This window comes from Uloborus diversus, chromosome 7 (assembly GCF_026930045.1).
Source record: "Uloborus diversus isolate 005 chromosome 7, Udiv.v.3.1, whole genome shotgun sequence".
Lineage (NCBI taxonomy): Eukaryota > Metazoa > Arthropoda > Arachnida > Araneae > Uloboridae > Uloborus > Uloborus diversus.
This window is the reverse complement of record NC_072737.1, coordinates 114552326-114576279: the sequence shown is the minus strand read 5'-3', so window position 1 is coordinate 114576279 and position 23954 is coordinate 114552326. Positions and strand designations below refer to the sequence as shown.

The window sequence follows — 23954 nt, the reverse complement described above, 5'->3', positions numbered from 1 at the left end:
TTCCAGACTTTTAATTAACATTTGCTCCCCCCCCCCTGATCGAGCTCATGAAATATCCGGTTTAAATTATTCAAAAGTTTGCAAAGCATTTTGGAAGAAAGCTTTCACATAATTATGTGAATCAACTTCAAGCAAATGGCCTTATTGAGTGTTTAGCTACTGAAACAAAATTCCGTATTACAGTATCATTTGATAAATTTACGAAATTAAATACGTCATGTGAGACTACACTGCCAAAAAACATACAATGCCATACTGAAATGGATATTTTGAAAATGACTTGAATACTTACGGGTTTGATATCGATTTTTCTGTAGTTAAGAACGAAATATCCTAGAGCTAAACCTACACAGTAGGCTCCCATATGAGGATAAGGTCGGAAATACATGAGATCGCACAAGTACTGCGTGAATCTGAAAAAAAAATTTCTGAATACAAAATACTTTTTAAATGAAACGGCGTTTGCAAACATCGAATTAAAAGCTATTTTATCAGAAATTTTGTTTTATTAATTAATGACACAACCTGTAGATTTTCAATTAATGAATAGGATAAATGCGCCAGACAAGACCATCCTTAGATTCATGGTCTAGTATTTCACACATTTATGTTTCAATTGGCTACAATTTTTGCACATACAACAGCTGGTTAATAAAAAACAACAAAAAATGATTTCAAGTTAGAATTTAAGATTCAATTGTGTTTTAACAAAGAATAGCAACTTGAAGCGTATGTCCCTAATAAAACCAACTCTGGGAACGGTTTGGCCAAGGATTACCTCACGCAGGTATGAAAAGCCCCTCCCGAAAAGTGCCAAAAAATAATATCAAACTAAAAATATTTATTGAAGAATTCTTAAATGTCAATATGGAAATATATCAGACCGCATCTTACAAAATTTAAAAATATTATCAAAAAATCCATGTTTTCATCAATGGAAGGGGAAAAGAGCAATCGTCACATTCGTGGCTCTAATAGTTTGTTATTTTCTGTTTTGTTTTTTTGGTTACTCTTGTGCACAGTTAATGCACATGTGTGTAGCATATGTAGCACAAGTTTTTATCCCCCCCCCCACTGTAATATGGTGGATCATGATCTAATAGGGGGACAATATGCTCTTCTAAGTTATCACAACGCTGGAAAAAATGACGGTACAGAAGGAGTTTTCTTTTTGAATTCGTCAACTACATGAATTAGATGCAAGATACCAGATATCACGGTTATCACATCCTGAGACTGCAGTTTCGTTCTTATTCGAACTCCTCAGTCAGGAATAGTGAATAACCGAGTCGGAGGAAGATGTCAATCATTGAAGCTGAAAGTGCCAACAAACTGGTGGATGAAGTAGATTTAACTCACTAGCGAGTGTCCTCAGCATGGTGCGGTTCAACTCGCGAACTGAAGGCAAAGCTTGGGTATTTTTATTTAATTCAGCTGAGACTTTTACAGCATTCAAATGTGTTTTTTTCCACAAATTTTCTGGGTATAAACTTCTGATAATAGCTTGTAAACTTTGCTGGTCGAACTTTTTTCTTCTTGTTTTCGATCAATTTTCCTTCTTTAAAACGCTTATAGTATACTATTCCCTTGAGAAAAGTATACTGTCTATGACGACACATATCGTTAGTATTATATAGACCATCTATAACCATAAGTTAGGTTTAAAGAACAATAAGCAACTTTTTTCACCCTAGTAAACCATAATAAAGTTACGTGTTCGGTGCAACTTCAAACTTTCCTTAAATGACGACAAAGTTCTTGGGAAAACACAGGAGATTTATTTACAACTATGTACAAGAAATATCGTTAGCAACTGTAAATTAACCATAGCAATTAGGCAAATATCAATTAACATCTTAAACTCAACGATAACACACGTACAGTCTGATAATAAAAACTTCAAGTCCAGTGCACTTTTATGAGAAATTGGACACACCTTAATCTTAGGATCAAAAAATCATATGGGTGATAATTATTAACCTTAGATACAAGTAAAAAAGACAAAAAAAATTAATTGTAAGTGTTTCATTATCAGAAAATATTACAGATCAATATTGGAACCTGAGCCAACATAGAAAAAAGCATATGAGGACAAAAATTCAAATATTTATAAGCTTGTGTGGGAGCCATTCCTTTAAATTACTTCAAATATTCTTGTTTTCATGAATGAAAATAGTTTTTGACAAAATTCGGGATGTATTTTTAACCATTCATCTTCGATGGTAGATTTCAGCTCTATTGATGAAGTAAAATGTCTCTCCTTTGCATAAACTCTTCTTGCTAAGTTACCCAATAAGTTCTCTATTGGGTTAAGATCTGAAGACTTAGTTGGTTATTTCAAAGTTTCAACATTGTTTTCTTAGAGCCTATTTTTTGCACTGTTACTCAGATGGATAGATGCATTGTTTTGCTGATATTTTCAATCTTCTCCAGCAATAATTTCAGCATTTGGTAAAAGATGACTTGGGAGGACATTTTGATATGCTTGTGAGTTCATTTTACCTGAAACAAACACAACTGAGCACATACCATTATAAGCAAAGCACTCTCAAGTTCTGACAGAGCCTCCTTCTAATTGGCACTTGTAGAATATTTCTTTTTCTTTTCGTAAATCAAGCCAATAGTACTTCCGTCCGTTTGGTCCATTAAAACTCCACTTCTTTTGGTTAGAAAAAATTATTTGTATTCATTGGTTATCCCAGTTCATGATTTCCTAGCTAAAGTTGAAACGCTCTATATTGTGCATTTTCAATAAATGAGATTTAAGCAATTTTGCAGCATTAATAAAATTTCCACACCTTCTAATTGTGTATATATCGTTTTTGACAAACATTTAAAACTATCGTCTGAATAAGTTTCCTGGTTGAGTACTTTTCAGGTAATGTAATAATTTCTAAACTCTTCTTCCATGACGCGAGGACAAAGCTTTAAGTTTTCCCGGGTTTTCTTTTTACCATAATCGTGTTTAAATCAAACAAAATGTTGACTTCAGTCTTCAATCTTCCTATTTTTTCGCAATAGTACGCCTACTTATCTTTGTTGAAGGAAAAGTTTCAATCTGCCCTCTTTCTTGAACAGTTAACTTTTTACCTTACGATATCGTCGCAAGTAGGACAAAAACTTTGAAGAATTTAATTACAAAACTGCAAGTTGAAAGGTTTCCACAATCTTGTTAACTGAGGTGACATTTATATATATATATATATATTACAGTATATGCACTTGCTGTTTTTTAAAAATACTAGTGGCCTTAGAGTTTTTACTCAAGCTGAAATGCTAACTTTGAATAAACCATTGCTTTTCTGATTATTGCATGCTTTACAAATCCTGTCTGTTGCGTTATTTCTTTCCAATGAACATTAATAATTAATAATAAAATAATACTAAAATCCCTTTAATTTCATTTTCCTTTTTTCAAAGAAAGTTATACTGGCCTTAAAGTTTTTACTCAGGCTGTATTTATAGTAAAATACGCAAAAACATAGCGCAAAGGCTAATACGCGCTTTCCGAGCACAACGGCTGAAACGTGACTTCACAGTTAAAAAACAAACGGACTGACTGACTCTTTCCAATGCCATCCGGCTATTTATAACTCTCGAAAGAGAGCTCTCAAACATTCGACGTGATTCCCGAAGTTTCATTTCATTTTCTTTTTATTCATTCACAAATCTTATGCATCAGAAATGGAGGGACCATGTACTGCATTCGAATGTAAGGGTGTTGTATATTCATTACTAAAAACTATTTACAGGCTACATTACTAAGATAATTTTAGGTGAAAGATAATGGCACAAACGCCAAATTTAGCCAGATTACAAGAAATTAATCATAAAAATAATTACTTTTTACAGAATTTGTAACAATAGAAACAAAACTTTCTGTAAAATAATTTCAGTCAATTTTGACTAAATTCTTCTGTAATAACTTTTAAACACCGTTGCCTGGTAATAAGAAACTACGTGTTGGTAACGTTTTATTGTCAATTCGGCTTTCTAAAGACGATGAAGTCACGATCTAGCGAATTTTCGAAACCGAAGAATGGGAGAATGGCCATATTGGTCTACATAGTCTTATTTGGCGCATCTCCCTTAGTAGTTTTAATTATGTCCTGATAGTACTGTTACAAATCCTGTAAATAGTAATTATTGTAGTAACGTAACCTGTAAATAGTTTCCCGTAATGAATATACAACCCCTTTTCATATGGCTAAAGTATACGATCCCCTATTTCCTTTTTGTTCATTGATAAAATTTGATAACGGTCTACTATTTTTCCAGAAGCGTGTGGAATATTTGAGAGATTTCTTTTCGGTGTGTATATAAGCCGTTAGCGATGGATAAAATGTTTAGTTTCGATTGAGAATTTGTACTGAGAGTGTGTATTAGCTCTGTTTATAGCGAGGCATTTCGCTGTGTTGTTTTCGTATTTGGAAGTAAATACGTGTGTAACCGTTGAGTTTACGGTGTTGTGTGATGCTTGTTTAATTGCTGATGATTAATTTAGCAGTTGTTACCGATTTCTCCTGTACATAGTGTAAATAAAACTCCTGTGTTTTTATCAAGAACTGTGTCATCCTTTTAAGAAAGTTGGAAGTCTCGCCGGATCCGTTACAATTTGGCGCCCTTGGGGACTTTCTTCTGGACTTTCTTGGAGTAAGTGTGACTTCGGACATTTTTTTCATAAAAACTTTTTGAATTTGGACTTTATTTTTATGGCGATTACTCGCGCAATGGATGAACAATTAAAACAACTTCTTGACGCAATCAACTCTGTGAAGGGTGATATGGCGGTTAATCAAGAACAATTAAAAAATGATATGGCGGCTAATCAAGAACAATTAAAAAATGATATGGCGGCTAATCAAGAACAATTAAAAAATGATATGGTGGCTAATCAAGAACAATTAAAAAGTGATTTGACTGCAAGTTTTACTGTAAATCAAGAGCAATTAAAAAATAATATGGCGCCTAATCAAGAACAATTAAAAAATGACATTGCGGCTAATCAAGAACAATTGAAAAGTGATTTAATGGTGCTGAAAAATGATTTAGCTTCTAACCAAGAGGAAATTAAAAACGACCTTACTTCGGTAAAGACTGTGATGGAAAATAAAATTAATGAGATAGAGCATCGAGTTGATGCTATTGAAGGGAAGTTTGAAGCAGTTGAAGGCCGATTCATCGCAGTGGAAAATAAAATCGAAGAGAAATTTGAAGAAAAATTGAGTACCGTTGAAGGCCGATGCAATGCTGTAGAAAATAAATTGGGAGAAGAAGATAGAAAATTTCATCAACTTAAAGAAGACATCTTTAAAGACCTGGAAAGGAGATTGGCGACCGCGGAAAGCTGCTCTGTACAGTTTGGCGCTCCCACATCGGTTGCTCGACCGTCCATTAAATTTGCCACATATGATGGGAAAACTTCGTGGCAGGTTTACAAAACTCAATTTATGATAGTGGCGGAAGCGAACGGATGGGACTCTGCTACCAAAGCCTGCCATCTTGCAGCATCCCTGAGAGGTGACGCAGCGGACATTCTTCAGACCCTTCCGGACGGCCAGCGCCTGGATTTCGCCGCCCTCACATCTGCGTTGGAGCTTCGCTTCGGTGAGAAGTGCCAGAAAGATTTCGGCCGACTCCAGTTGAAGTCCCGTTTCCAGAAAACCGGGGAAACCCTGCAAGAGCTTTCGGCGGACATCGAGAGACTGTCTCATCTTGCTTTTTGCGACTGCCCTGCGGATGTTCTAGACAACCTGGAACTCAATTACTACATCGACGGGATTCGAGATCCGGAAATCCAGAAAGCGCTACGGATGGCGGATGTCAAAGACCTGAGTTCTTCTGTTCTGTATGCGATGAAGTTGGAGGCCGCCCAAGAAGCAACCCGTGTGGATCGCCATCTAATCCGGACTCAGGAAGCTGATGAGTCTGATTCCAGGTCGTCTCACCTCGCTGAACTTGAGAGACAACTCGGTGACTTGGCAAGACATCTGAGCAGCATAACAGCCCAAAAGAAACAAGAGCAGAAGTGCTGGAAATGCGGTAGTGAAGGACAACTGCGAAGGAGTTGTCCGGCTCGCCAAGCTACGCGAGGGAAGGAAATCACCACCACCAGAGCTCTGCAGATTTCCTCTTCTAGTAGTGGCAGTGATGGACTTTTCATTTACGCACATGTAAATGGGAACCCCTGCAGACTGATTGTCGACACTGGAGCCAATGTGACAGTCATTAGGACAGATGTAGCTCATGAATTTGGATTGAAACTGCTGTGGACATCGCCACGCGTAAGTCTCCAGACTGTGACAGGTGACAAAATCGAGATTGACGGTAAAGTGGACTTGGAAATAGTGTTTGGGAATGCCACCTACCATCATACGGCATTCGTCGCTAATATCACGGACCCCTTCATTCTCGGATTGGACTTTTTGAAGAAATATGACTTCACTCTCGACTTCAAGACTAATGAGCTGCACTCGATGAGAGAAGACATAGCCGTTTTCCCTGCAGAAAGTGATGTAAAATCCGCTCATCAAATAATAGCCCAAACAGATTTATCAATTCCCTCAAGGTCAGAATCATTAATACCTGGCTCCCTTGAAGAAAGCAATAGTTTTCGATTTGGACTCATTGAATACCCTAACCTAAGCAATAGCCCCAAAGGAGTGCTGGTAGCATCTACGCTTGTGGACCTTTCTAAGGATGTAATTCCTGTGAGAGTCGCCAACGTGAGTGAAAGGCCAAGGAATATCCGAAAAGGTGAAGTGTTGGCAACTTGTACTCCAGTAAACTGCATCATTAGAAGAATCAATTCCCCCGAGACTGTGTCTTCTGAGTCCTTGACATCGAAGTTAATTGGGAGTGCGCCATTATCGAAAGATCAAAGAACTGCTGCGGAACAATTGGTGGAGGACTTCAAGCATCTGTTTTCATCTACATCGGAGGATGTGGGCAGGACGAATTTAACGCAGCATAGGATCTACACTGGAGAACACCTCCCTATTAAACAGCATCCAAGACGACTACCGTTCGCCAAGAAGGAAGAGGTTGAGACCCTCCTGAAAGAGATGAAGGAGAACGATGTAATCGAACCCTCATCCAGTCCTTGGGCGTCTCCCATCGTCTTGGTCCGAAAGAAAGATGGCTCCACCAGATTTTGTGTCGATTACCGACGGCTGAATGAAATCACCAAGAAAGACAGTTACCCTCTTCCACGGATAGACGACACCTTGGACACTCTTTCCGGACACAAGTGGTTTTCGACCCTGGACTTGAAGAGCGGCTACTGGCAGGTTGAGATACACCCTGATGACCGAGAGAAGACAGCTTTTACAACTGGACAAGGCTTATGGCAGTTCAAAGTGATGCCCTTCGGCCTCTGCTATGCACCAGCTACGTTCGAGAGTCTTATGGAGACAGTGTTAAGAGGACTTTCCTACGAATCCTGTCTGGTCTACTTAGACGATATCATCATCGTGGGACGCAGTTTCGAAGAACATCTGGCAAATCTTAGGAAGGTGCTGCAGAAGCTTAAGGAAGCCAATCTGAAGTTAAGCCCGTCCAAATGTAATTTGTTCCGCCGGGAAGTGAACTACCTTGGTCACATCATCTCTTCTGAAGGTGTACAAACCGATCCAGAAAAGGTATCTGCAGTCAAGAGTTGGAGTCGTCCCGAAAACATCCACCAGCTGCGAAGTTTCCTGGGGCTCTGCACGTACTACAGGAAGTTTGTAAAGGGTTTTTCCAACATTGCACGACCTTTGCATAAGCTGACGGAGAGCAAGCAAAAGTTTGAATGGTCCAAAGAATGCGAAGATGCATTTCTACGACTGAAGGAGGCTTTAACATCAACGCCTATCCTCGCCTATCCTCAGCCTGAAAAATCCTTCATCCTGGACACTGATGCGAGCCACGAGGGCATCGGAGCTGTTTTATCCCAAGAAATTGACGGCAATGAACATGTCATCGCTTACTGGAGCAAATGCTTATCAAAGTCGGAGCGAAATTACTGCGTCACCAGAAAGGAGTTACTGGCCATAATGAAAGCTGTAGAACACTTCCATCATTACCTCTACGGCCGAAAGTTTCTGCTTCGGACAGATCATGCCTCGTTAACTTGGCTTTTGAACTTCAGGAATCCAGAAGGCCAGATAGCCAGGTGGATACAGCGGCTCCAGGAATATGACATGGAGATCAAGCACCGAAAAGGGTTGTCTCACGGTAATGCAGACGCTTTATCAAGGAGACCCTGTCCTGAGAACTGCAATTATTGTTCCCGAATCGAGAAACAGTATGGAACGACTAGCCCTACTGCCTATCAGGTGACAGTGACTCCAACATCTTCAGAACCTCATCCATGGAGTGACGACCAAGTTCGAAAAGATCAACTTGAAGACCCCGACATAAAACCAGAGAGTGACAGTCGGCGACCTAGCTGGCAGGACGTTTCCATCTTTAGTCGCGCAACAAAAAGATACTGGGCTTTATGGAACTCGCTCCATTTACGGAACGGCGTGCTACACCGAAAATGGGAATCTGATGACGGCAAAACGTCTAGGTGGCAGTTACTACTTCCCCGATCAAGGATTTCAGATGTTCTGAAAGAAATACATAGTAGTGCGACTGGATTACATTTTGGTGTGATGAAAACCCTCAATAAAGTTCGGGAGCGCTTCTTCTGGAGCAAGGCGAAGGATGACGTGGACAAGTGGTGCCATTCTTGTGACGCCTGTTCTGCTCGTAAAGGACCGAAGAAAAGAAGCAGAGGGAAGCTACATCTGTACAACGTTGGAGCTCCTTTCGAACGAATTGGGATCGACATCCTGGGTCCTCTACCAAGAACTGCTGATGGGAACAAATACATTCTTGTTTCCATCGACTACTCCACCAAATGTCCGGAAGCATATCCCATTCCAGATCAAGAGGCTACCACCGTAGCAGAGACTCTGGTCCAACATTGGATCTCGAGATACGGAACACCTTTGCAGATTCATTCCGATCAAGGGAGGAATTTCATCTCTGCTGTGTTTAAGGGCCTATGTCAAATTCTCGGAATTGAGAAAACTAGGACAACACCACTACACCCACAATCGGACGGCATGGTGGAGAGATTTAACCGCACAATCCTGAATAATCTCTCGCTTATGGTATCCAGAAATCAACAGGATTGGGACAAGAAGCTACCTTTGTTCCTGCTGGCCTACCGCAGTGCTGTCCACGAGACCACCGGATATGCCCCATCTCAGATGCTCTTCGGACGAGAGCTTCGGCTACCTTATGATCTCGTCTTCAGTCGTCCTCCGGATGCGCCTGCATCGCCTGAGGAATACATCCATGATCTCCAGGCCCGGTTGGAAGACGTTCATAACTTCGCACGACAGCGAATCAACATCGCGGCGGAGAAGATGAAGACCCGATACGACACAAGGTCTACTGGACATGAATTCAACGAAGGCGACAAGGTTTGGTTATGTAATCCCATCCGACGGAAAGGTCTGTCACCCAAATTGCAGTCGCATTGGGATGGACCCTACAAAGTCCTTAACCGACTAAATGACGTCGTAGTGAGGATCCAAAAATCACCTAATGCAAAACCTAGGGTTGTACATTATGATCGGTTAGCCCCATACTATGGCCATAGTTCATGAGTATTACGTAAGCAACCATGGTTGATCACATAAAAGTTGTAGATAATTTTTGCTTTTAATGTTTAGTAATATTTCTTGTTATTATTGTGTTTTCTGTATCTGTTAGTTATTAATTAATGTGTATATTTGTTAACTTGTGATAGAAGTTTGGCACCCTTTCTGGGGATTGTACTGCCCGGGACGTGCAGTCCTTAGGATGGGGGCAATGTTACAAATCCTGTAAATAGTAATTATTGTAGTAACGTAACCTGTAAATAGTTTCCCGTAATGAATATACAACCCCTTTTCATATGGCTAAAGTATACGATCCCCCTATTTCCTTTTTGTTCATTGATAAAATTTGAAAACGGTCTACTATTTTTCCAGAAGCGTGTGGAATATTTGAGAGATTTCTTTTCGGTGTGTATATAAGCCGTTAGCGATGGATAAAAAGTTTAGTTTCGATTGAGAATTTGTACTGAGAGTGTGTATTAGCTCTGTTTATAGCGAGGCATTTCGCTGTGTTGTTTTCGTATTTGGAAGTAAATACGTGTGTAACCGTTGAGTTTACGGTGTTGTGTGATGCTTGTTTAATTGCTGATGATTAATTTAGCAGTTGTTACCGATTTTTCCAGTACATAGTGTAAATAAAACTCCTGTGTTTTTATCAAGAACTGTGTCATCCTTTTAAGAAAGTTGGAAGTCTCGCCGGATCCGTTACAGTACTAAACGTGCTATGAAATAATGAATTAAAAATGTTGAATTTTGTTTGGTTGTACAAAACTACTGATAACAAGATAGCGAATAAATATCAGTAATGACTTAATATACATTTGCAACATAAAATGGCTTCACCCTTATTGCTACAGCCTATTTGGAAATTGAATCGCATAATAGTTTTACACAGGAAATCTTCTGTACCGTTGGCTGTATTAGTTATCAAATAATGGTGACACTTATGCTCTACATAGTTTTGAACCTCTCAGCAGAATTTTCAGAATGCCCACCTCATATTGTCTACAAGTAGGGCCGCCGAGAGTCAAAGTAGGCCCTTTGTCAGTTTGGCCGCCAGGCTCCTTCCCCCATAAAGTTAAATAAACTTATACTAAACATATTCCAAGCCGGACACCCTTCAAGGGTCGGGCCTCTAGTTTCCAACAAGGCTGACATTTCCTCTTGTCTGCCCTGTGTACTAGTTATTAATCAAAGGTTTAGTTAAATAACCTCACTTATGTTGGATTTTTTTTAATCTGTTTTCATTTTCCCCGTGTTTTCACTTACCCCAACTGATCCTAGCATTTTTAACTACTATATTTAAACTCACTGTTCATTAGGTGTGAAGTACAGAAGGGTGGGATAAAAGTCGTTGACGACAGTCAGAATTGCTACTATTCCCATACAGCAAGCCATCAGGAGGGCCATGACCAGGAACCCTATCACAGGCCACCTGAAAGTGAAGGAGTTTATAGAATATAATAAGGGATAACAAATAAAAGCATACATAAATTGAAAACCTTACCTGTAAATATTAATTGCTGAGAATGTAAACTACATGGAACCGTACTCGGAGGTGATTGTCCTCCAGAGAAAATCAGTATTATCTGCTTTTTTTTTTCTGATTCTGAATTTTTGGATATCCGTTATTTTTCGTCAGTCTGGTCTCACCGTTCATATTAAAAAAAGTATCTTTACTCAAAGAAAAAAAAAACTAATACAGGAGCAACAGGGCAACTAAATTTTGTCTAATCAGTGACTTGATCAGTAATTTTCAGAAATATATCTACAGAACTTAGCAGTGTGAAATTTGTTGACTCTGGCCTATATGAGTGCTTAAGATTTTGCTATAGTAGTTTTCCAAATGTTTGAGCTCGAGTCAGTCGCCTTTGCAAAGTAAATATCATAAAATGTAGTTTAAAAATTATAAATAGAGGAATTACAAGAAAAAAAAGTTATTACTAGAAAAGAGTAACTACAAGAAAATATTCACCTCATTTACAACAAATAATGAAGTAAATTTTTAATTTCTTATCATTTATTTAAAATTTTGCAGCTTCTTTTCTTTTTTTTCTCTCTATTTTCACATTTAGTTACGACTTTTCTATTTTAATACTTTCGTTGGAGGTTTATTTTCATTGATAACGTCGCTTTTATCATGTAGTGATAAGCACATTTTAAGTATCGATTTGAAATTGTGATAAACTCAACGATGTGATAATAGGCGCTAAGAAGAAAAGGTGTCTCGGAACAAGATAAGTTCAAATCGCGTTTTGAGAGCAAAAAAAAAAAAACTTATACCGGGCAGGACACTGAGCGAGAACTAAAATAAGAAAAATAGAAGTACAGGAAACATTTAATCGACAGCTTGACTTATTTTGTGGTGTACATTTCAGTAAGACAATTGAATGCAGGCCAAGAAACAGGGGTGCCCACCTGGTGGGGGGGGGGGGAGGTCATGGCGCCATTAAAATTTTTAGGGGAGAGGGTTGAGGGGTATTTTTTCATTTTTGGGGTTTCTTGCCTGGGGGGGGGGGGTTCGCCTCGATATTGAGGGAGGTGCACCCTTGTTCTTAGGGGGGGGGCACCCCTGCAAGAAATATTACTTCGGGAGCTGCCCGAAGTTGCGGCTGCGAGCATTATAGCACTATAGATAATGATGGTCAAATAATTGATAGAAGTGATCAGAAACTTGTACAGTAGCTGCCACACGGTTCGTAAGCTTTCTCACAGTTGAGGCTAACTCAACGTGTATAGTGCGGCTCTGTTTAGTTGAGCTATGACCTTGAAAATGTTTACATTTTGTTTGGGGGATAGCTAAAGGCAATTAGCTATGAATGGAGTTGGATTGCACTCATAGTAGTTTTGTTAAAGTATTGCAACTCAAATTCACTCCAATACCATGTAACTCCTGGAAGAGAATAAACATAGTCAAGGTCAAAGCTCAACTAAGCAGAACGCACTGTAGGGGAGCTCGGGTATAATTGACATAATTTTTACATTTTGATTTTTATAATTGTTTTACTAATGTTACGTACCAAAATAAAACTTCATGCAATGCTATTACTTATTATTTCAAAATATTCTTAACAAAATTAATTTTCATGCAAAGCAATCCTTGTTTTTAAAGAAGAGTCTCATACAAAATGTTTGAAGTGCTAATCCAAGTTGAAATTTCTAGCAAATAGTTCTTTAAAATCCCAATTATAGGACCCCACTCTTCTATATGAACAGTATAAAAAAGAGAGGAACCAAATTTTGCATTAACATGTTGCGTTGGTAAGAAGTTGGGCATTTTTATATGATTGAAAAAAAAAAGGTCAAAAATAATCAAATTACTTAGAAATAAAATAATAAAAAATCTGAAAGCAGGATGTAAATACAGTTTGGTTCGTAATTTGTATCTTACCTGTATAATGGAATCAATATGAGTGGAGCAATGCAATATAAATGCAGGTCCGATGCAATATACCATGTGTGAAGAAGGCACTGAAAATATACAAAATTAATCAATCTTGCTAATGACTATATGTTCATTGTGCTAAGTGTAAACTACATCTGATTGAATGTAATTATTTTTTGTACTGCTTTTTAGAAAAAGCATGATTTCATTGGTCTACATATTGATTGTCAGTTGAACTCATATTAACAGTTCTTTGTCAAGTAACTAATGATATTTTTTGTCTCTTTATGTGTACCATTTTTATCAGCTTATGATTTTAAAGTTTAGTTCTTCTATATAAAGTGTCCCTTAGCGTTTATAAGGAAAATTTAAATTTAATTCTAATTTCGATAGAAGAGTTTTAATTTATAAAGGTATTCCTGAACTGGATATTTTTAAGAAGTTTCAAAGAGACAATATCAAAAATGGACTTTGTTTCGAACGTCTCATATCGTGAACAATGAGTAACATGCTGGAGTTTTGATGGCCGATCTGTTCCGAGGCATGTTTTTCTCCTAAGAAGGTTCGAATCCCACCATCACCCTTTAACCTATTTTCCGATTTAACTATGTAGTTGATTCATTGTGTACAAGCTGTAATATTGGAAAAGTAAAGGGGCGCTCCCATGGGAAGTCACAGGAGGTGGCTTTAATCTATCCCAAAGTTACCTTATTCGGCAAATTTTGTCTGACGATTCGGCCAAATTTGGAATTCCATTCTGCAAAACTTTTCTTTTCGGCGAAATTTGGAGGTCTATTCGGTAAAATATGAAGTTCCATTTGTCAAATTGACAATTTTCGCCCTCCCAAAAATTTGAGTTCGTGGCACCCCTGAAGAAGACTAGCGCCGATTATCCGAACTCCAATTAACCGAACTTCCAATTATCCGAACCGTGTTTTTCGCCTTTTAAAATTTTTTAACCGAACTTCCAATTATCCGAACCGTGTTTTTCGCCTTTTAAAATTTTTTTCCGAACTTTATGCGAACGGCATATTTTTCATCCAAAACCTAATTTTTTTTTTCTGTCCCTTCCAACCAAGCTTTCAATTACGTACGTACTCTTTTTTTCACCCTGTTATCTATCTTTTTTCTTTTCTTTCTTGGCATACAAATTTTAATCCGGAAACTGCAAGGTATTTTTGGGGAGTTTTGTTAGTGGGAAGAGAGAACACAAAAGGTTTGAAGAAAGGGGTTGAGAAACCAAGGTCAAAGCACAAAATTCCTGTTTGCATTCTTCTCCCCCCACCCTCGCTGTGGACACGTGGGGAAAAACTGGTTTGTGTGACGTATCTACGTTGACAAAGTGAGTTGCTCAGAATCATGTGCTCTGCTTTTTTTAGAGTTTGTTATCGTCGATATCGGTTGCTAGCCGCTGTTAATTCTTGTTGTTAATAGAGTTGTTAGTGGTTGTTACTAAAGGTTTCTTGATAGCGGTTGTTGATTGCACCAGCGATCTAGCTCATTTCTTTTTCTGCAACGAAGGTGAAAAGATGTCTGGAAAGCGAAAAAGAGTTGTTCTTTCGCTAGGAGACAAAGGAAAGATATTGAAGAGGCTGAAAAATAATGAAGCCGCTTCAAAATTAGCAGCGGAGTTTGGTGTAGGAAAGTCTACAATATCAGATATAAAAAAGAATGAAGAATCAATTATGAAGTATTTAACGGGACTTGAAAGTGAGCAAGGAAGCTTAGATAGAAAATCGATGAAAAAATCCTTTGATGATAAAGTAGATAAAGCTTTGCACATGTGGTTTTTGCAGAAACGCTCATCTGGTCATCCCATTTCTGGACCCTTATTATGTGAGAAGGCACTATTTTTCAACGAAAAGTTGAATGGAGAAAATACTAATACATTTCAAGCAAGCTCTGGGTGGCTTAGAAATTTTAAGCTACGGCATGGTATACGCGAAATCGGATTGCATGGTGAAAAATTATTTGCATCTACAGAGTCTGCTACGAAATTCGTAAAAGAATTTATTGAATTTGTAAAATCAGAAAAATACGAAGAAGAATTTATTTACAATGCAGATGAGACCGGCCTGTTTTGGAGATCTTTACCCCGAAAAACATTAGCATCTGGGTTCGAAAAAAGTGCTTCTGGAACTAAATTAAACAAAGAAAGAATCACAGTTCTTAATTGCGCAAATGCAACCGGTAACCATCGAATACCATTGTTCGTGATAGGACATTCAAAGAAGCCTCGATGTTTTAATAATTGGAAAAGCTGCCAGTAATTTACACTTCTCAAAGGAAGGCTTGGATGACATCAGAAGGTTTCATTGATTAGTATGATCACACATTCATTCCTAAAGTTAAGACACATCAAGAAGATATGAAGAAAGAGGGCAGAGTACTCCTACTTCTTGATAATGCACCTTCACATCCGTGTGCAGATACCCTTGAACGGGAAAATGGGAAGTTCCGAGTAAAGTTTTTGCCACCTAATGTTACATCACTGATGCAACCCATGGATCAGAGTGTAATAGAGACATTTAAGCGCTTTTATAGAAAGCAAATGTTGAGAAAGATGCTTCTATCAGAAGACACTGAAGAGCCTGATTCCCAGAATGCCAAAAACATTAATTTAAAAGATTGTTGCATTATGGCTGCCGATTCCTGGAAGCTTGTAAAATCACCAACGTTAAAAAATGCCTGGAATAAAATTTTAAACAGGGAAAAAATTGATACTGGAGCAGAAGCATCTGATAAGGAAAATGAGGAGTGTAAAACTATAAAAGAGATGGGAAGAATCCTAAATTATGAGGAAAAAGAAATTAATGAGTGGCTAAATTGTGACATGCAAGACCCTGGATATCAGATTTTAAATGACAATGAGATTGTGGCTGAGATTGAAGGCGAAAATGAAGAAAATAAAAATGAAATTGAAAATGAATGCTCTGAAAATGACCCAGGTCCATCACATAGCGAAGCCTTTGAATGCTTGGAAAAAGCTATGAAATGGCTCGAAAGGCAGAAAGACGCTGATCCTATTCAAGCAATGCATTTAAGAAGCATTAGAGATATGGCAGCATTGAAAAGAATGTCTTCTTTGAAGCAAGAAAAAATCAAAAGCTTTTTTACTTAAATTATAATCTTTTTAAAAAAAAGACAAAAAAAAGTTTAAAAAATGAAAAAAAGACAAAAAAAAAACATTTTTAAACACGCCAGCACTAACAGTGTTGCCAGTCCTAAGCCTGGATAAAGAGTGAAGGTATTTGTATAGATAGGGATATCCTTTAAATTGTCTGTCCAATTATCCGAACTTTTGCTCATCCGAACTAGGGTCGGTCCCGACGTGTTCGGATAATCGGCGCTCTACTTATGTGAAATAAAGCACAAAAGAAGGGATTTTTATACATTTTGTGATCAGTTCATTTAAAACATAACGTTTTTAATGTTCAGTTTAAGAGATATATTTTATGAAGTAGAGCTATGAATGATATTGATTCTAGTGGAATGGTGAGTGAGCAGCAAGGAAAGTGTGAAGGTCCCATACTTTTTGTCTAGATGAGTGTTTGTTCTCATAAATGTGGCTCGCAAGTATCAATTACTGATTTATATTTTTTCACAGTAATATTCAAAAATACATATTATCTAGAAAAAATAAATACGAACGAACCCCCTCTCCCCCTCGTGACTCATTAATGATAATTCGTACAGTAAAATAATAGCTTAAAAAACTAAAAAAACACGCTTTTGTAGCAAAATGAACTAAAAAGTTAAAAATAATCTTTGGATGTCAAGCATATAAAGTAATTGATTAAGCACTTAATTTTACTGTAATAGAAAAAAGGCGTGGGGGGGGGGGGGCTGCCTATTTACATTTTTGCATGAATAACAAGTGGAAGAAATTTAAAACAACTGATTAGAAGCCTCCCACGTTTTTTTTTCTATTACAGTAAAATTAAGCGTTTGGTCAATTACTATATACTTGTCATCCAAAGATTATTTTTAACTTTTTAGTTCATTTTGCTACTAAACCGTGCTTTTTTAGTTTTTTAATTAAAAATTACGGGCTGACCCGAAAGGAACTAGTTGGTAACTGTTTATGAGTTTTTCTAACCGCGAGTGACAAAAGAAAAATCCCTCAATACGACAAGTTATTTTTACTTAAACTTGAGAATAAAGTTAATTTTCTGAGTTGCGAGTTACTTTCAGCCGGAGAACAACGAAAGACAACGATAGCGTTAGGTAAGTAATTTTCTTAAGGTGATCGTTTTATAAACAAGAAGTTCGTCCATAACTAAACGAGTCTAATTTGCTATTCTTACTATGCCGCCATCGAATTTCTGTAATATCAACTGCACCTCTCTCTCAATCAACTCAAGTTCCAAATTCTGTCAAATATACCCTTCTACCTGGTAGCAGAAAGAGCGAAATGCGGCAACTTAAAGGTCTGTAGATTATTTCATATTTGGGGATGAGAAAAACTTAACATTTTATAGAAGAAAAAAAATCTTAAATTTCTGCGAGCGAAGATTTGTACCGTATTTTCTGGTTTATTATCTACAGGGTAGCATGTACTTATTTTTTTAAAGTTTGGCATCTTATTTTTAAGTATTTCTCGGTACTCATTTAGATTTTACGATCAAACTAATGTTATTCTATCTTGCAGACTATTTTTGAGATTTTCACTTTTCGTCACAGACAAGGAAATCTGGCTACCGGGTCTTCCTTACAGATAAATTACCTTTCTGAGAACAAAAAATGTGTTATTCATGTAAAAAGAAACTTGTAGTTAATATATAAATCATTACAAATTCGTTTTCTTGAAACTGTGCATTATGTTTCAATTAATTTCAACTATTTTTATTTTTTCTAATAGGAACATTTTGACATTTCGAATTAATTTTTCTTTCTAACGTGTAAAATTGCTTTTTTTTACCATGTCATCAAAGCTTGTCCACGTGTTAATGGGAATGATAAGAACCTGCCACCAATATTTCTCGCAGTTTCCCACTTGCTTGCCTATAACATCCTTCCATAAGGGACCTGATCCCAAGAGCGGCAGAAGGAACATGATGAGGATGACACCAGCAACAGGTGGGGTTAATCTAAAACAACAAATAAATAAAATGAAATCAATTTTGCATAGCTGCACAAAAGTGGCAACACCTGTTAGAATCCACACAAAAATGTTTTGTTAAATCCTTCAACCTGTTGTGGGCAGAAACTCGATTTCGAAATATCACACCAATAGTACACATGTCGACAGGAAATAGCCAGCGTTATTTAGCACAAATAAACCTTGCCCTGATTTAAAAAAATTAAGAAAGAATAAGAAAAAAAAACCTAATCTTAAATATGTATAATCCTTTTTACTTCAATTTACATAGTAAAGAAAGTATTGTATTCGCGAAAAAATTTTACTGAAAAATGGGCCTTAATTTCCATTTTGCTCGCCCCCGAGAGAATATTGAGTTTTTTTTTTTCAACCCGACCACACGAGGATATATGCCTAAGAAAGTATCGACACCCGAAACATCCATTTTGACGATCCCCGAGTTAATTACAACGAGTTTTCTCGTGACGTCCGTATGTACGAATGTATGTATGTGCGGATATGCGTATGGGCGTATGTATCTCGCATAACTCAAGAACGGTATGCCCTAGAAAGTTGAAATTATGTACGTAGACTCCTAGTGGGGTCTATGTGCACTTCTCTTTTTGGTTGCATTCGAATGTTCCAAAGGGGTCTTTTACACCTTTTTGGGAAGAAATCATTGGTTATTTCAATGCAAGCTCAAGTGCTGTTATAATTTGACAAACTCTTGGCGATATGTCGCCCAGCATTTGGTCGCCAAGTTTTGTCGCCAACTAGGCGAGAATTTTGGCGTCTTTGTTTTTAATCTGGTTCCAATTTGGCCACTCTTGGCGATATTTAGAGAGTTAACCTTTGACTCACTGCCAATATTGGGAAAATCTGGGGGGGGGGGGGATAAAACTATTGTTATAAAACTTTTTTGTTTTGTTTCGGTTCGCTACAAACTCGGGGGAAAATATTTAAAGTGTTTCTGTGCTTACTTTAAGTTTAAGGCACTATTATCATTAAATTAGCTCACAAGGAAGTCATGTGATGTACACATCAGCTCGTTTAATTTTAATTTTGATACTTTTCTGGAAAAGAATCAAAACTTATTTATTTTTTCACAATGGATTTCCTTCCCCCCCCCCCCTAATGTTACTACGCGTGCACACCATTCATAGTTAGGAAAAAATTTAAACCAGTCGTTCCCAACCTTTTTGGAAACAAAGCTCCCTCTAAATTGCCAGCGCCCATCTCTTTCGTTCTTGAAAGAAACATAAAATGGCTTTAGATCAATATTGTTGAAAGTTCATGTTTCGATACATTGAAATATACATAAATTCGCATCTGGCCCCTTAGTCACAGGTCGGATATCACCCCAAGTAGCCCATTTCGTTCATAATCATTAAAATGTTTTAAAATGGTCGTTCCAAAAATGAAAAACCATAATAAAACGTTAATCAAACCAGGTGTGTTACCTGGGACATCTCTAGAGGTTTGATTTGATTTGAGCAGTAATACTTAAGTAATGTATGATATTTGCGAATTTCGTTGAGGAAGACACACTATGCAAATGATTTAAGAATCAAATATATTGCAAATTCTTACCTCCAAATTCTGTGTAAGTAATAGCGTACAAGTTTCATCTTCCCGTCGTCCTTCTCGAGAGATTTTAAATTTGAATGTGAAACTAAAAAAGCACTACAAAATATAAAAGGTAAAACATGAAAACAAGATAAAGAATCTCATTGAATAATATCAACTTTTATTATACAACCGATGGTTCGCTTTAGAGCTGAAACAATACAAATTAAATTTGTTTGCATGCGTTTCGATTGGTTAAGTTTTTGTCACACTTAAAACTTCTGAACTGAATGCTTTAACAGAGATAATATTACGTCATTAAACATTTAAGGAACTCAAAAAAAAAAAAAAAAAAAGCTTTTTTCGTTTTTTTTTTGTATTTATTTCAGTATTATTTTTATGAATTTATTTTTTTGAAAAATTGAAACCTATAAAATTTGAAAGCAAAGAAATATACAAATACACTATTGCAAATAATGCCAACAAGAACGAATATTGTTCCAATTTCAGTGGAAAGAACACGTCCTACTTTTCCATGACTCTTGCACATAATTATCTATAGAATTCATCAGAGAAAAAAAATTGATTAAAATTGCAGTTTACGCCATTACTACAGGGGTCGAAAGTAGTCAGGACTGTAACTAGACTTTTGTTTCGCAGGGGGTTTTACCAAACACATTTTTTGAAACATGTATATGGTCTATCAAATTTGGTTTCATGTGTATTCTATTGATTTTTGTTACAATAGATTATTTAATGGAGGGAGGGAATGTCCCTCCCAAAACCTATATTGTTACATAATAAATGAATTTCTAAATAACTACCATAACTTACCATAAACACACAATGAGTTTGTACAATTTTTCATTCATACTAATTTCATTTGACAAATAAAATTGAAATAATAATAATAACAACAATATTATTTTTGTCACCAAAATATAAATGAATAAATAAATAATGGAAAGCATTTCTTTGAAAGAAAAATTTCGGAGGGAGTTTGAACCTTATAAACCATCCCCTTGCATACGGCCCAGAAAGTAGTGAATACATAGGTTCACTTTAGATTTTAAATTGTCTCCTTGCACATAAGTTTGAGGGCACAAAATGCAAAATTCAAAACACCTTTAATGATTAGATGAATGATTTTCAATCAAAACGAGTTTCAATCCTCTAAAAATGGACAAAGGGGAAAAAACATTTAGCGATATCTCGCGATGTTTTTTCACATCTCAAAATGTCTCCTTGAACATAAGTTTGAAGGTACAAAATGCGAAATTCAAAATACCCTTGTTGAGTAGATGAATGATGTTCAGTCAAAATGAGTTCGAAAACAAACTTACTTTTGATTGATTTCTATGTATTTTTAATCATTAATGTCTGCTACCATGTTTCAATTATTCTTTTATTTCAATCGGTTTAAGTTTTTTTCCCAAACAAATGTAACATTAAAAAAAATGTTAAAAGTAATTTTCAACTTTAAGTTAGTATTCATAAAGTGGAATTTAGTTAATTATGTGTTACTTGTGCAACAGACCACTAATCAACACGTAGTATCCGATACTTGCAGCACTTTGGAGTCCCTAATATTCATCCTCATCATACTTTAAAACATAAAAAAATACAATTAAAGCACATTTAGATTATTCCAGTGGTAAAAGCTCATGATTCTTACCCTAAAACGAAAAATGTATCAACGATAACCCAAGCGTTGATGATTGTCCCGAACGTTACTTCATCTAAAGCATCTTGAGCGTTTTTCATTCGAGCTGAAAAGTAGAAAATGAAGCAATCATATCACAGTAAAAATGATTTTTATTCTTAATTTAAGGGGTCTAAGGATCCATAACCTTCAAAGTTTTCGATTCTCCGGAAAAAATATATGTTACGCATAATTGAATTCTGAACAGTTTGATACCTTATTTATTACCATACTCAAAAAACTTTTCAAGTTATCGTGAAAATGAGTAAACTTTCCCCATGGAGATTTATGTTTACAGCAGATGTTTAAGCCTCTTTTTCCCAGGTACCGGTTTCTCGTTTTGCGTGCATGATATCTTAGAAAGTTTCTGATGTATTTCCGTAAAATTTTCATGCATGTTTGTCTGATTAAATAATTTTAAAAAATAAATAAACTTAGGTTCAGATCATAAAAATAAACCAGAAAAACATGCACAAAAATTTTTACGGAAATATATAAGAAATTTTCTGAGATATCATGCATGCAAAACGAGAAACCTGAGAAAAAGAGGCTTAAACAGCTGCTGTTAACATAAATCTCTATGGGGAAAGTATACGCATTTTTTCGATAACTTGAAAAGTTTTTTTGCGTATGGTAATAAATAAGTTATCAAATTGTTTAGGATTAAATTAGGCATAGCATATATTTTTTTCTTAAAGACGAACATTTTGAAGGTTAAGGGCCCTTAGAACCCTTAAAGCAAGAAGAGTGTCTTGTTATCGGAAAAAAGTAAAGCTTAAATGTAGATAAATTAAAAATATGACACATTAGAAAAACGCTTAAATGTTTTCATTTTAAGTTTTTCTGAGTTAAAAATTATGAAATGCAGATTCAGCTGCTTCTAAATTTCAATCAGTTCATTTAGCACAAAATGAAATGTAGATACACCTCAAATCAAATTTTTAATGGGTAAAAATCAAGCATCATAACTAGGGATTGCAATACCGGATCAAAAATTCAATACCGGTATTCGGTATTTTAAAAACGTGATACCGGAATACCGGTATTAATACCGGTATTTGAAATTACTCAAAAAGTGCTTGAAAACATAGTTTCTTTGCCACATTTCATAACTTTGTACAAAAGTTGTATTATTCATGAAAACGTATTGTGAACAAATATAGAATGAAGGAACAAATGTCATAATGCAAAATAAATAAAAGTAAAAAACATAATGCATCTATTGAACTACATCTTAGCCTGGAACTCCATTACTGCTCAACTTTCCTACAATTGAAAATACTCTTTCTGAAATTACGCAGGTCGGTGGTATTGTTGACGATGCGTAATGCACCTCCTTTATTTGTGTAAAAGTTCTTCATCTTCAAATAATTCGGTCTATTACGTATTATTTTTGGAAAAATCCTATTGTGTTATGTGTATTATTATTGTATTTATTTTTTTTTTTTAAAGATTTATAGCTAGTTGTAATTTTTTTCCGGGAGACGATACTTTTACAATAACTCATGAGCAGGTCAGGTTTGTGTTTGATTTTTATTATTCACCCTTTGCTTTGAAATTTACAATAAACTTGATAAATTTGATCTTGTTAGTTTCTGTTATTCGTTTTCACGTTCCTTTCCAAATTCTTTACAATTGCAATTAAGTACATATCTGAAAACATGTTTCAGATGATTGTGCTTAACCTCCATGCAAATTGTCTAGGCACTATTTAATTTCTAAATATCTTGCGAAGTATAAAGCGAGACCTGACAACAAACCAAATCCGGCGACAACAAATTACCATTTGTTTTACTAACAAGAAAAAGTTTTTTTTCTTCCAAAATTCAGTACAGTTGAAACAAATATTTAAATAAAAGATCCTAAAGTGTTGCTGCAATTGATGGTTGGAATAAATTATTCGTAGATCAAATACATTCAAAATTAACTTTCACAAAAGGGAAAGTGAGTGATCAGGGAAAAAGAAAAAATAAAAACATGGTGCACAAAAACGGGATTTATCTCACCATCCAGTAATAAAAATATCATTTTGCAATTTTTCCGCTACTTTTGTTTTATGATATTCTATTAGCTCGTGCTTTTGAAGCCAAATATTTACATCAATAGATTAATTTTGGTTCTGTATCACGAAAAGAAATGTACATTTAAAATATAATTAGATATTGAATAAGTTAAATTGAAAATTCTTTAGTTGAAACTATTTATTATTTTCAGCTAATACCGAAAATAACAGTAGTTTACCTCAGCAAATACCGGTACTACGAAATTACAAAATTGCTCAAAATACCGGTATTCGATATACCGGTGTACCGGTATTGCAATCACTAATCATAACAAATATAAATTCTTCAAGAAAAAGTTCTGCTTCTCACTAAGAAATTATTTCTATTATTTCTGTTTAGTCTGATTGACAATAAATAAAATATTCATATCTGGTTAGATCCTTTTCCATACAAGGTTGGTCAAGAGGTTACCTTTAAACCCAAGAACGTATAAAATGCTGTTAATAATTACGAAAACGTGTTTCGAAAACGTGTACGAATTCTAGTGTAAGTTCTATTTAATAGCAAATATTATGCCAGTACT

At 36.1% G+C, this 23954-nt stretch overlaps 1 protein-coding gene across 1 annotated transcript in view; it reads right to left on the bottom strand.

The window, feature by feature from the left end:
• LOC129225987 (nose resistant to fluoxetine protein 6-like) overlaps positions 1-23954 on the bottom strand; it is an 84755-nt gene that overhangs the window by 9185 nt on the left and 51616 nt on the right. The window contains exons 7-12 of the mRNA XM_054860560.1: positions 21342-21435; positions 19691-19783; positions 17942-18110; positions 13027-13106; positions 10948-11070; positions 293-413 (exon numbers count right to left, since the gene is read on the bottom strand). Coding sequence (XP_054716535.1) covers positions 293-413; positions 10948-11070; positions 13027-13106; positions 17942-18110; positions 19691-19783; positions 21342-21435 — 680 coding nt within the window. The remainder of the gene's footprint in view (positions 1-292; positions 414-10947; positions 11071-13026; positions 13107-17941; positions 18111-19690; positions 19784-21341; positions 21436-23954) is intronic.